The sequence below is a fragment of the Bombus bifarius genome, unplaced genomic scaffold (genome assembly GCF_011952205.1).
Source record: "Bombus bifarius isolate JDL3187 unplaced genomic scaffold, Bbif_JDL3187 scf7180000008008, whole genome shotgun sequence".
Lineage (NCBI taxonomy): Eukaryota > Metazoa > Arthropoda > Insecta > Hymenoptera > Apidae > Bombus > Bombus bifarius.
Window position 1 is genome coordinate 5,785,728 of NW_022884386.1, and position 11,773 is coordinate 5,797,500.

At 40.6% G+C, this 11,773-nt stretch overlaps 1 protein-coding gene across 9 annotated transcripts in view; it reads left to right on the forward strand.

Moving 5' to 3' along the window:
• LOC117206825 (AF4/FMR2 family member 4) overlaps window positions 1–7,374 on the forward strand; it is a 167,961-nt gene extending 160,587 nt beyond the window's left edge. For 6 of the 9 annotated variants that reach the window (XM_033446504.1, XM_033446505.1, XM_033446510.1 and 3 more), the window contains 11 exons: window positions 14–68; window positions 270–322; window positions 755–1,271; window positions 3,242–3,999; window positions 4,136–5,021; window positions 5,105–5,244; window positions 5,375–5,572; window positions 5,630–5,737; window positions 5,821–5,917; window positions 6,006–6,300; window positions 6,393–7,374. In XM_033446504.1, coding sequence (XP_033302395.1) covers window positions 14–68; window positions 270–322; window positions 755–1,271; window positions 3,242–3,999; window positions 4,136–5,021; window positions 5,105–5,244; window positions 5,375–5,572; window positions 5,630–5,737; window positions 5,821–5,917; window positions 6,006–6,300; window positions 6,393–6,502 — 3,217 coding nt within the window. In that variant the 3' untranslated portion in view covers window positions 6,503–7,374. The remainder of the gene's footprint in view (window positions 1–13; window positions 69–269; window positions 323–754; window positions 1,272–3,241; window positions 4,000–4,135; window positions 5,022–5,104; window positions 5,245–5,374; window positions 5,573–5,629; window positions 5,738–5,820; window positions 5,918–6,005; window positions 6,301–6,392) is intronic. The other 3 variants (XM_033446506.1, XM_033446509.1, XM_033446508.1) reach the window with 3 other exon arrangements.
• The last annotated feature ends 4,399 nt before the right edge of the window (window positions 7,375–11,773 follow it).

An 11,773-nucleotide genomic window follows, 5' to 3' on the forward strand; every position in this document is an offset into this window, starting at 1 on the left:
ATTCTTGTTACAGTGATTTGGAGCGGGACTTGAGTTTATCCGAGGACAGCGATGATGAGACAAGCAAGGTAATAATATCGTTAAATTATTGAATATCATAATATTCTATTTTGCGGGGTTATTATTGAATTTGTAGTATTTATATTAATTAATTCGTACTTGTAACAATTATTGGATTAAAGATTCGGTTAGAGAGAAACATGGGTGAAGATCGCGATTACAGCGATGTTATACAATTAATTGGTAATCGTTCCGTTTTTCTTCCACAGGAAACGTCATCGCGAACGACAAGGGGAAACAGAAGCCCAGACCTCACGGTCGAGTAAGTATCCCGTTTATCAATACGATCGCTAATTAATACTCCTGTTATACGGTCCCATTATCTCCATCCAAAATTAATGCGCCCACCTATTTATAGCTAATTATCAACTTATTTTATCATCCTACCATGGCGATATACAGGGGCTATATTATTTCTCATCTTGAATTTATTGCTCTCGCTATTTTTACCATATTATTATGTTCAACAACTCAGTCTATTAACGAACAGAACTTCGAATCTAAGTTATATTAAAGATAGAAAAAAAGCAATTTGAAACAACAAGTAATTTCAACTACTTTATTATTTTTTAGTCTAGAAATAACAATAATAAGTTTTAAGTTTAGAACTGACAGTAAATTTTATTTAGTCAGACACAAAGTTGAACGTTTCACGAATTTGTATTTATTAGAAAATTATTACTAATGTTCACAGTTTATCAACACCCCTAATACCAGCGATGACACCAGCCCCGCCACCCCTGGCACCCATGTCACCCATGGGTCCGTCACCGGTGGGTCCTCTCTCACCCACGAGGCAACTGAGTCCAATCAGACCTCCGTCACCGCCGAAGCAGTTGACTCCTGAGCAAGTGCTCTCACCTCCACCGGTGAGCCCGTTGCAATCGAAAGGTACTCCAAGCCCAACGACTCATCAAAGGCCACCCAGTCCTTCCGTTCAGGCTCCACAGAGTTCCGGTAGCGCCAGTTCAAGCTCTGATTCCGGCTCTGATTCCGGATCTGACAGCAGCGACGATTCTGAGGATGAAGCCAGCACGCAACCCACCAAAGGCCCTTCCACTCCTCCATCGGTATCACCAAAGAATGAAAATTTGATCGAAGAACCGCCGCCTGCGATCGAGGAATCGAAACCGAGATGGAACCTCAGTTCGTTCTTCAATAAGACCAACATGTCTCACGGGGAACAGAATTCGGAAAACAAGCAAGCTCAGGTATAGTTTTCATCTGTAGTTGACATTTATGTTGGTGTTCTTTGGCCTCTTAACACACATGATGGTTTCGTATTGTGAAAGTGAGAATTCGTTGGAATGACGAACGAACGAGGATCGAGCGGATGACGAATGTTCAACTTAGAGCAGAATTTCTCAATCTTTGTTCAATTCGATCTTTTTTTTCTCAATGAAATAAATTTCGTCTTATTAACCGGGTATAATCACAGAGTTAAGAGTCAACAAAGATAAGTCAATCTCAATTAGGTTGGTCTTAGTCCTTGCGCTTGTATCTGCAACGATATCTTTAGCAGACTTTATCTTTGGTAGACACCAGACACTTACAAAACAGGGGATTTTTCAATAAAGAAAGTATATTTCTAGTTGATTAGCTACCAAGTGATGAGATAACTCGTTTTTGCATGTTGATATAAAGGCAATACATTTATTTGTGGCTGTTCGGCCGTTCGCGGAGAGACGCGACCGCGAGGAAGCGCGTCAACGAGAGTCGTAAATTCCCGTTACGATTATGCAATCGACGCTACGAAATGATCGATCCCCTATTTCGGTTAGGATAATAGAGGTGGTTGAATTGAGTATACACTAAGTTAACAGGTTACAATTTGCAATTTATTCCAACAATTTGTAGACACAGATAGTTACGCTCGGTGCGTATAGATATAAGTTAACTGGCGATTGAACTAAGGATAGAATCCGATCAAGAGATATGACTGAACTAAAGATAGAAAATCAGTCTGGAGGTATTGACTGATCTAAAGATGTAAAACCAGTGGAGTTCGGTGACGATGCTGTGGCGGAGGAAAGCTAGTGACGGGTGTATCCAGCGCCATCAGATTTGTTCATGACAATTTTGGCTAGGAAAGTGAGGGAAATGATCATTACTTCTGATTGGATAAGAAGAAGGTTGATGGACAAGGAAGGGTCTTAGCCACCCCCGAGATAAAGTTGCTACCGAACGTGAGGAAACCCAACTTTCTCGTATCTTCCCCAAATAGACAATAAATTTAAGGAACACTTGAAATAAAAGATACTTGTTTGGTTTGAAAAACCGTAACTATGACAATGCCAAGACTTATGGCGAGTTCTTAAGATTATTGAGGGTAACGATCCTCCAAAAGTACTTCACAACCTCCAGAGTAAGAAACCCAAAATCTGTAGACTGTAGAGTTTAGAGTATCGATTGAGAGGAGCGTGTTAGGTGGAAATTTGGCTGCACGTGGCAGAAATGTGTGTTGTATATGTTATTTTCCTAAAAGTTCGGTATTATTGAGAACTCGAAGAGTTCTGTAAAAATTGTTGAAGAGGTGAGAGAGTTGTACGAGTTCAGTGAGAGTTCTTGGAAATTGGAGAGTTATCCTGAGAGTTATAGGTATTGCTGCTTGATTTTTATTTCATTGTGAAATCTAGTCTCATCCGTTACAATATTTTTACTATAGTTGGGCTATTTTTAACTTAGTTGATTTCTTTAATTAATGATCTTTACATCGATTCGAGCTACGACATCCTATACCAAAATATGGAAATATGTAAAATATGCATCTAACGACAGCTATGTATCCTCATTTTCATCCTCATTTCCATTATAAAAACGTTTAATCATTTCCACTAGTAAAGCGAAAAAGATGTGCCTGTTAAGAGGTTAAGTGTTTCATGTTTAATTGATATAATTCACAGTGGTTGGTGTTTGGGTGTGTGCGTTAAAACATAATCATAAACTTATATGATACTTGCAAGTTCATAATACATGGAAATACGAAGCATAATCATCTTCTGAAACTTTAACCGAGTTCAGCGTAGTACCTCATCAAACTTTGTCCAACTTCGAGTCCCGCTGTGGTCTTCAATGGACATTCGTAACAGACTGGCTCGTTTTTTGAGTCAGGGCATTCCATCTAAATATATTTTTGCCCACTGGTATCAGGACAGTTACATTAGAGAATTACTTTTTACAGGATTGCAATAGGCGAGAAGGTTCTCCGGCGGCAACGACGGACGCTAGAACGCACAGGGAAAAGGCAGCTCATGATTGGCAGCTCGACGAGGCCCTGAAAAGCACTCGTAACGCCACAATGATCAGTGTGCTGGACAGTGACAGTGATCGTCCCTCGGATCAAGAGAAAAGTCAGCCAGCGGAGGAAAATCAGCCAGAAAAACCAAAAGTGGCGGACACCAGGAAACCAGGTCGACCTCCGGGTCGTCCCAGAAAGCTTACCAACAAGAATACGAAAGGTGGTCATCGGACGCCAGAAGAAAATCTGAAAAATGGTAAACCTCGTAACAGAACGAGAGGAGTGAGTAGCCCCAAGAAGAAGGCGCCTCTTTCGAAACCCACCATAACGACCAGCGATGATGGAAGCGATGACAGGTCACAGGGAGCTTCTAGCGACTCGGATAGCGATCGACCGACCAGGGTGTCACCCGTAGTAGTCCCAATAAACGAAAAGAGATCCAAGTTGAGTGCATCTTCCAGCGAAGATGAACGCCCGCCAAATAGAAAAAACAACTGTGCCTCCGATGATGATAATACACGCTGGAGAAGAATGCCTATCAAAAGGAGTAAACTGGCAGATTCGCCGAAGAAGCAAGAGAAGAGAAAGAGTCCCGCGAAGGCGAAACCTAGAAGGTCCAACTCACGGGTGACCAATGTTGGCGGGTCTGATTCTGATAGCGAGTCTGAGTTGTCCGTGAGAAATCGTATTCAGGTTGCCAGGTAAGTGTCTTATATATTAAGGAACAGGATCTTCTTGCACAATTGAAGGGGTGGTAAATTATTGTGCAAGAGGGCTTGTACGATAAAATTGAATTAAGTAAAAAGATTTAATGAATTTGATTTATTGTGAATATAGAGTACCTCCAAGGCCAAGGGCACCACCGACTAGAGCTACTTCTCCAGAAAATTCAGACAGCGATAACAGCCCAGGTCCGAAGTTACAGGAAGAGGACGCGGGTAACGTACAGGACAAGAAGAAGAGCGACACTCTTCGGAAAGTATTTTCATCTTCTATGGGAGGAGGAAAGGTCGGAGGTAAAGGAGGGAAAGGCGGTAAAGGCGGAGGAAAATGTGGCATCTACGTGGAGGAATACACCTCTGCGAATACACCGACAGGAGGAGACAGTCCGTACAAGAGACCGTCGTCACGGGCATCCAATTTGATTCAGTCTTTCCCACCGCTCACCTACGTGAATGGTGTGCCAAGTTTGCCCTGCAGGATCGACCTGAGCAAACTTCCGCATATATCCCAGTTGTCGAGGGGTCAAGAGTTGAGACAACGCACGGAACTTCCGGACACGAGGCCGTCGTCGAGACAAGCCTCGACGCTGACTTTACAAGCCCCTCGACCGCCTACGCCGGAGGAAGGGGAGATTGTCGATACGCCACCGCCTCAACAAGTAGCCTCCGACACGAGGATTCACGGTGACGTATTGTTGGTCGACGGTGACCTTAAGAATCGCGCTGTGATCAAGGGCGAACTCATATCGGACACGAAGAGTAATTGCGGCATCGGTTTCGGGGCTGGTGTCGTCTGTGCAGGTGCTAGTGGATGTGGTAGTGGTGCGGGTAGCCTGCCCAAGAGGAAACGTAGCCCGAGTTGTAGTTCAGTGTCCAGTTTCGGTACTGTGTGTTCCGCGGAGACTAAAACGAAAGAGTCGGGAGAACACAAAGAGCAGAGGAAGAGAAAGAGGAAACATTCTGATGCCGGATCAGTTACACCTAGGCCATCTTCAAGTCAGGTACTAAATAAATGACATTTTTCATTTCCCATTTCGTTTAATAACGTTCAAGTTTGTTGAACGATGACATTTTTGTTGAACAGCAAAGTGAAATACAACCAACCAACCACGAACGGGAAGAGAAACTTGACACCAGTTTATTACCGCCACCACCTCCGCCTCAACGAGTGTATTATTCCTACTTTAATCCTCAGAATGAAGTTTTGGAGGATCAGGATAGGTGGTAAGTGAATGTTACATTGCCTCGGTTGAAACCACGTGCGCTAAACTTGTGCCGATAGTATGGAACCTGGACATGGTATAGTATGGGATAGTATGGACACCTGAATTGACTTCGTATGTTCACATGCTAGTAGGGACCAGAATCAGTACCTGATGGAAGCGAAGCGGCTAAAGCATAGCGCTGACAAGGAATGCGAACTCACGGCGCAGGGTATGCTTTATCTAGAAGCCGTTCTCTGTTTCCTGCTCACTGGAAATGCCATGGAGGCGGATTCTCTCACGGAGAGGGCATCGTTCACCATGTACAAGGATACACTTAGTCTCATCAAGTGAGTACGTCCCAAAATAACCCTTGGACTAGAACGAAGAGTATCACCTAATTAAAGTTATTTCCGATTTCCACTTGCTCTACTTAGATACATCTCCTCTAAGTTCAAGAGCCAGCAGAGCAACTCGACAGAGAGTAATATACATAACAAGCTGGTCATTCTAAGGTGAGCACGCACTTTGAGCTTTTTCCGTCTATCGTGATTGTACGAGCGTGTTTCAAAACATTGTTGTGTCTCGTTTGTTTTAGTCTCTTTTGTCAATCCCTCATATATTTGAAGCTGTACAGGATGCGCAAATACGAAATCAAAGAGACCCAAAGAATTCTCAATGAGTACCATCAAAAGGTATGTGTGCCGGACTCGAACGCTTCATCATAAAATAACAAGTTATTCGACTATGTAATAAAACTTATATTTACTATCTTATCTTTAGGCTGCTCAGGCAACACCGGTACAAGCAGAAGGACAAGGAACGCCATCTTTATCCCCAACACCATCACCAGCTGGTTCTGTGGGCTCTGTTGGTAGTCAGAGTTCCGGATATAGCAGCGGTGAACTAGCAAATCGGGGAGCTGCTTCGGGTCAACCGCAGGCAGCTCCGTCGTACGTTAGTGTTCCATATATTGTTTATAACGCTATGAATAAGCAAAATTACCAATTTAACCTGCTACTGAACTGTCTCGAACTGTGGGACCAGGCAAACGCTTTGGTGACAGATATGAATAGAGGTGAGTTTCGAGCATTCGATCATTCATATACATATTTCCGTATTTGAGGGATATATAGCTAAAGTGTCTGTATTGTCGTTTTGTACTTGCAGATTTCTTCATCGAGCTGGATGAAAGATTGGGACCCCTCACATTGAGAAGTTCATTGCGTGATCTGGTGCGCTACGTTCAAGCCGGAATAAAGAAGCTTCGAGATCTCTGACCACAGTGGCATAGCCCCAGACCGCCCACCCCTAATTATATTACTTCTCTCCCACAAAACATGGCCACGTACCCAACGATGTACACGTAAAGATATATAAAACGATCTTTGTGGACTTGGAAGACGTACGGAAGATCGACAATCTTGTGATTATAGTAACGTAACGCGCGTTGAGAAAATTGTCGAGCAAGAAAAAAAGCAAAACAGCGGGAGACGTCGAGTATATTCTCAATGATTAAGGACTATTCTGGTGGGGAGCAAGAATTGAAGGTGGTCTGGGGAGCAACGAAGAGACCGTTGTATTCGATATAATTATATTCGAAAGCTCTAATCACTATGTTTCTTCGTTCGGGGGTTCGTGAATGGGCGCCCTGGCATTTTTTAAAACTCCTAGCACCAATTTTATAGTCAATTCAGAGTTATTCGTCTAACAGTGAAAGAAGTTAAAAGAAGAAGGATCAATATGGATCCGTGATCGGTCATAGAGGGAGCCCTTGTATCCTGTGTATAGCACGCGTTACTTATTTTCGAGATGAGAATGGACTGGCAATGTAAACTCGGAAGAGAAAGCGATCAAAACGAAGCAATAGAGGAAACATACGTTCGAAAAAAACGAAGAAAGAAACGAGGGCGAAATACTGGTCCTTATTTTTTTCGGAATAAATCATTTTTGTAAGTTAACAAATGGGGGCGACAAACACAAGGAAAAGAAGCAAATGAACTGCGAAGGAAGGAAATGACGGAGAAGGAATAAGAAGTGCCACAGAAGCGCCCGTGTGTTCTCGCTTTACGGTGCGCCGCAGCCGACGTTACCTGAAGCATGAGTTTCGTCCTGGCGATTCGAATGCGACGAATACACAAGTATATATATATATATATATATATATATAAAAATATATATATATATATAAAAATATATATATATATATAAATATATATATATATAAATATATATATATATATAAATATATATATATATGCATATAGTTTATTACCTATATAAATATATAAATAATTATAAATATATAGATACGAATATATTTAATGAAAAGAGAACCAGTGCGCCATGCACGCCGGCGCTCCTTTTTTAGTAAATAAAAAGGAAACAAAAACAAAAGAATATGGCGGTCGTGAGATTCGTGACGGTTAGGTGAGATAGAAGGAAAGAAAAGAAAATGGAGGAGAGACAGAGACAGGACAATTTAGTGTAATGATGCATTTCTCTTCGGTGGAAATGCACCGCGAGCAACAAGATCAACAGATTGATCCAAAACCGATACAACACTACTACTATTATGATGTCTAACGTCTTTGAACGAGAGACATGACTCTTTTTTGTAGATAGGTTACGAAGGAGAAAAAGTAATCTAGATTAGATAATTAATACGCAACAAGGAAAAACAAAGTTAAACGGTAACAGAAAAAAAACAAAACAACCAATACATATTATTTACATTACTTAGAATTAACCGGGGAATAAGTAGAGGTTCTAGTGATGAGATGAGAAAAAAAGAATATTCAGATAATGATATATAGTGCATACACTACATTATAAATAGTGTGATTATAAAGGAAGAAAAAAATGAAATGACAGAAACAAAGAAAGCGAGAACAGACACCAAACGAAAAAATAGCGCGTAACTCTCATTACACGAGTCGTAAGAAGAAGAAAACAACAAAAGATAAAAAATATACCAAGTGTAATGGATAAGTAAGTTGCTCATGTGTATATTTTTGTAAATAGGTATTTGCGAGTGCCGCCGCCTTGAGGGTGACCTGTCGACGTTTAAAACGGACGCGACAGGCCGGCCCGCCCCAATTTTTGCTACCACAAATGTTATCGAAAATCAAGAAATTTCTGGTAAAAAGAAAAGATAAAAATATTAAAATACACATACACAAGATATTACATGTCCACCGAATTTGTCCTAGAAGTTCTTTCCGAAGTCCAATTCTTCAGAAATGATTGTTAAATTTTTTTTTGTACATATATACATTTTATTATCGCTCGTATTATTATTACTATTCTTTTATTGTTGTATCTTTTACGTTCGATTCAATTGACCACCCTTCATCCGCCTCTCGCGAATCGGTTATCGTATTTGTTCGATACGCTTCCTTTTCTTTTCGTTGTTCCGTCACCGACAAAATTAAACAAAAGAACGAAAAAAAAAGAAGAAAAACCGTTATGTCGCAAGATACGCACGCAATTTAGTGTTTTTCCTATGTTTTCGCAGCTATGAGAATGTAGGCTTAAAAGTATACGAGGATCGAGTGTAAAAGGAAGAGAGAAGTGAAGAGATAAACGTTTTACCTTTCTCGATAAAACGGCGAATTCGATTTGATCAGACCATTGTAACGAGACGAGAGCAGGAAGAAAATAGCAAGTGGAAACGTGTTAGCAGTGAATTGCCTAGCGAGCGAGCATTCAACTGGGAGTTAATAAATCGTTCTTCGGACCAGGATCGTAACGAGCAATTTATCTCGACAATTAGTTAAAACATATCGAAATTGAATCGAATTAAATTCCAAAACTCCCGGGAGCCTTTCCGTTAGAGTTTCTAATAATAATACGGAACGTGAGAGATGTTGGACCAATCTATAATCCGTAGAGACGTTTGATCATAATGCGCTGCCGGTCAATTAATTGCTAACGCTTCCCTACGAAAGTAAAAAGTGCAAGTAAAAAGGAAAAATAAATGAACGGACGAATGAAAAGAAAGAAAAGAGGAACGAAAGAAGCAAACACGGCGGAAAAAATGCTGGAACCGTGACAAAGGGATCGAACACGAGTTGACGAGACTTAGGGGGGCCCATATAGAGTTACTAAGCGCGGTCCAATGGTTCACGGGATACAATTTTATACCTCGTGTGCGCGTGCACACGGACTGAAGGATAAAAGAAACTAAAAAAAGAGGTCTATTAAAAAAAAAAGTTTTGATATTTTCGAGACACATATTTATAGTGGATACGTATAATATCAGGCCTTTCGCTCTCGTCAGCTCGTGCTGTGAAAACGTAAAGACGAATACGCGATACAATGCATACGTATATTAATATATACAGATGTGTAGGTCGAGAATTTTGAACGAAATTTGCAACACGTATAATTCGGCTGTTGTAATGAAATCGAACGTGTCCGCGCTTTTATCGAGAAATTAGTTGTATGCGAGGATGGATGTTCTGCAGGGTGCAACGTCTGTCGATCGGCGTAACGCGTCATTATTAATTAAAAATTCTGTTTTTTTTTTTTAATTCCTTTTTAAGCGATTTTCTTTTAAAACTTTCTTGAAACACTAAGTTTTATTTCGTCGATCTGTTTTCGTGGTTTTCTCTTCTCTTATCGCAATATCGCGTTTTTTACGATTAGTTTTCTTCTGTATAAATCTTTCATATTCTTTGATTTGAAATATCTTTCTTTTTTTTATTATTTTATATTAAGATATGTTTAACGGTCGTCGCGCAGAGAAATGTTCGTTTTGGACAAGTTCTACGTTCCTACCGACCTCCAAAGATACAAAGAAACCTAGCGAATGGTGCTGCTGTTTCGATATCGCCACGCTTAGGTATTCCTTTGACGGGTGGCTGAGATTATGCATCCGGAGTCTACGCGCGCTTCCGTGGTTCCGCTTTTTCTCCATCCATTCTCTTGTTTTGTTTCTTTTTTCTTCTTTTAGTTTCTTCTTTTTGAAACGATCAGTAACGATCGATTTATATATGGGGCTACGTGAACTTTGTCGCTACGGTTTAATGAAAGTTTATCGTCGCCTATATATATTATATTATATTATAGTATATTATATTATATTATATATTATATTATATATTATTATATATTATCATTATTATCTATATCTTTATTATTATATTATATTATATTATATTATATTATATTATATTATATTATTATTGATTTATATTGGTACTATTACCGTTATTAATTTTCGAGGTATTTATAGGAATGAATGGGGTATGAGAGTACGAGAGAAGGAGAGAAAGAGGTGCGTGTCTTTGTGTGCGTGCGTGCGTGCGCGTACGAGAGAAGGTGGTTTTTGGGGGAGAAGAATGGAGAAAGAAAAAGAAAAGAGGAAACCGATTGAAACAACGTATGTCGCAATGACAACTGTATATTATACATACTACAGCAGCAGAAACGATTATTCGATAATTGAAAGATGATATGTCGAGCGTATAATAATATACATATGTATGATATACACATAATAATGTCGAAAATATTTCAGTTAATTAAAACTGTTTGATTCCTGTCTTCTTTACCCGCTACGCCGTTAAACTGTAATATATTTATATACATGTATACATACGAAACATACACACGGACATGGAAACGCGCGCGCGCGCACACACAGAACATACACGCACGCACGCACACAAATATACAACATTTACATACTCGTACAGGAGAAAATCCACTTACCACCATATATGTAAACATAGAGACATGCAATCATAATTATATTATTATATTAATAGTAATATGCGATCATTATTTTACTATACTCTCGTATACGGTCGTATCGCGTGTAGTACCTAATTCCGATTCCGTAAACGCGTTGCTCCAATTTCACAGGAGAACTCTCTGGTCCTCCAGAAACGTTCGTGTTTGAGAAAATTCGCCCTCGTCCTTGAAATACCAGAGCGTAGAGGAAGATGCGGCTGTACAAGAGAAAACGAGAGAACATTTCAAATGTCGTTCGGATCCTCGTCTTTCGCGAGCCGTATTCCTATATTTGTACGATATACATTGACACGACACGGAGGATAGAGAGACGCGATGAGGGCGGGAGAGTTCGCGTTCACGGTGACGAGCAGCCGAACACTACTAAGTAGCAACGAGCAATGCACAAGCAATTTATTAATTAGTTAACATACCGCGTAGTACGATCGACGCGTGACAGGATGGACTCTTTACACGATTCGAAGGGTAGTCTTTCAAAGTGAGCCGACGTTGCAATAATTCTTTCGAAAAAATATAGAAAGAAAGGAAGTAACCTCCACTAACGTTCGCCTCTACTTTTCGAACGACGCTCTAGTGACTCTAGCGAACTCTAGTCTGTCTCGTTCTCCGAAGTAGACTCTACCCTTCACTCGTGAGGGTCCCGCTCGGCTGCCAGAGAAATTGAAATCGCGCGTCGATCGGTCACGTTTGATAGAGATCATCTCAAAGAGACGGCCAGACAGACGAGCAAACGAAACGAGCAAACAAGCAAGCAAGCGAATAGACAGAGAGAGAGAGAGAGAGAGAGAAAG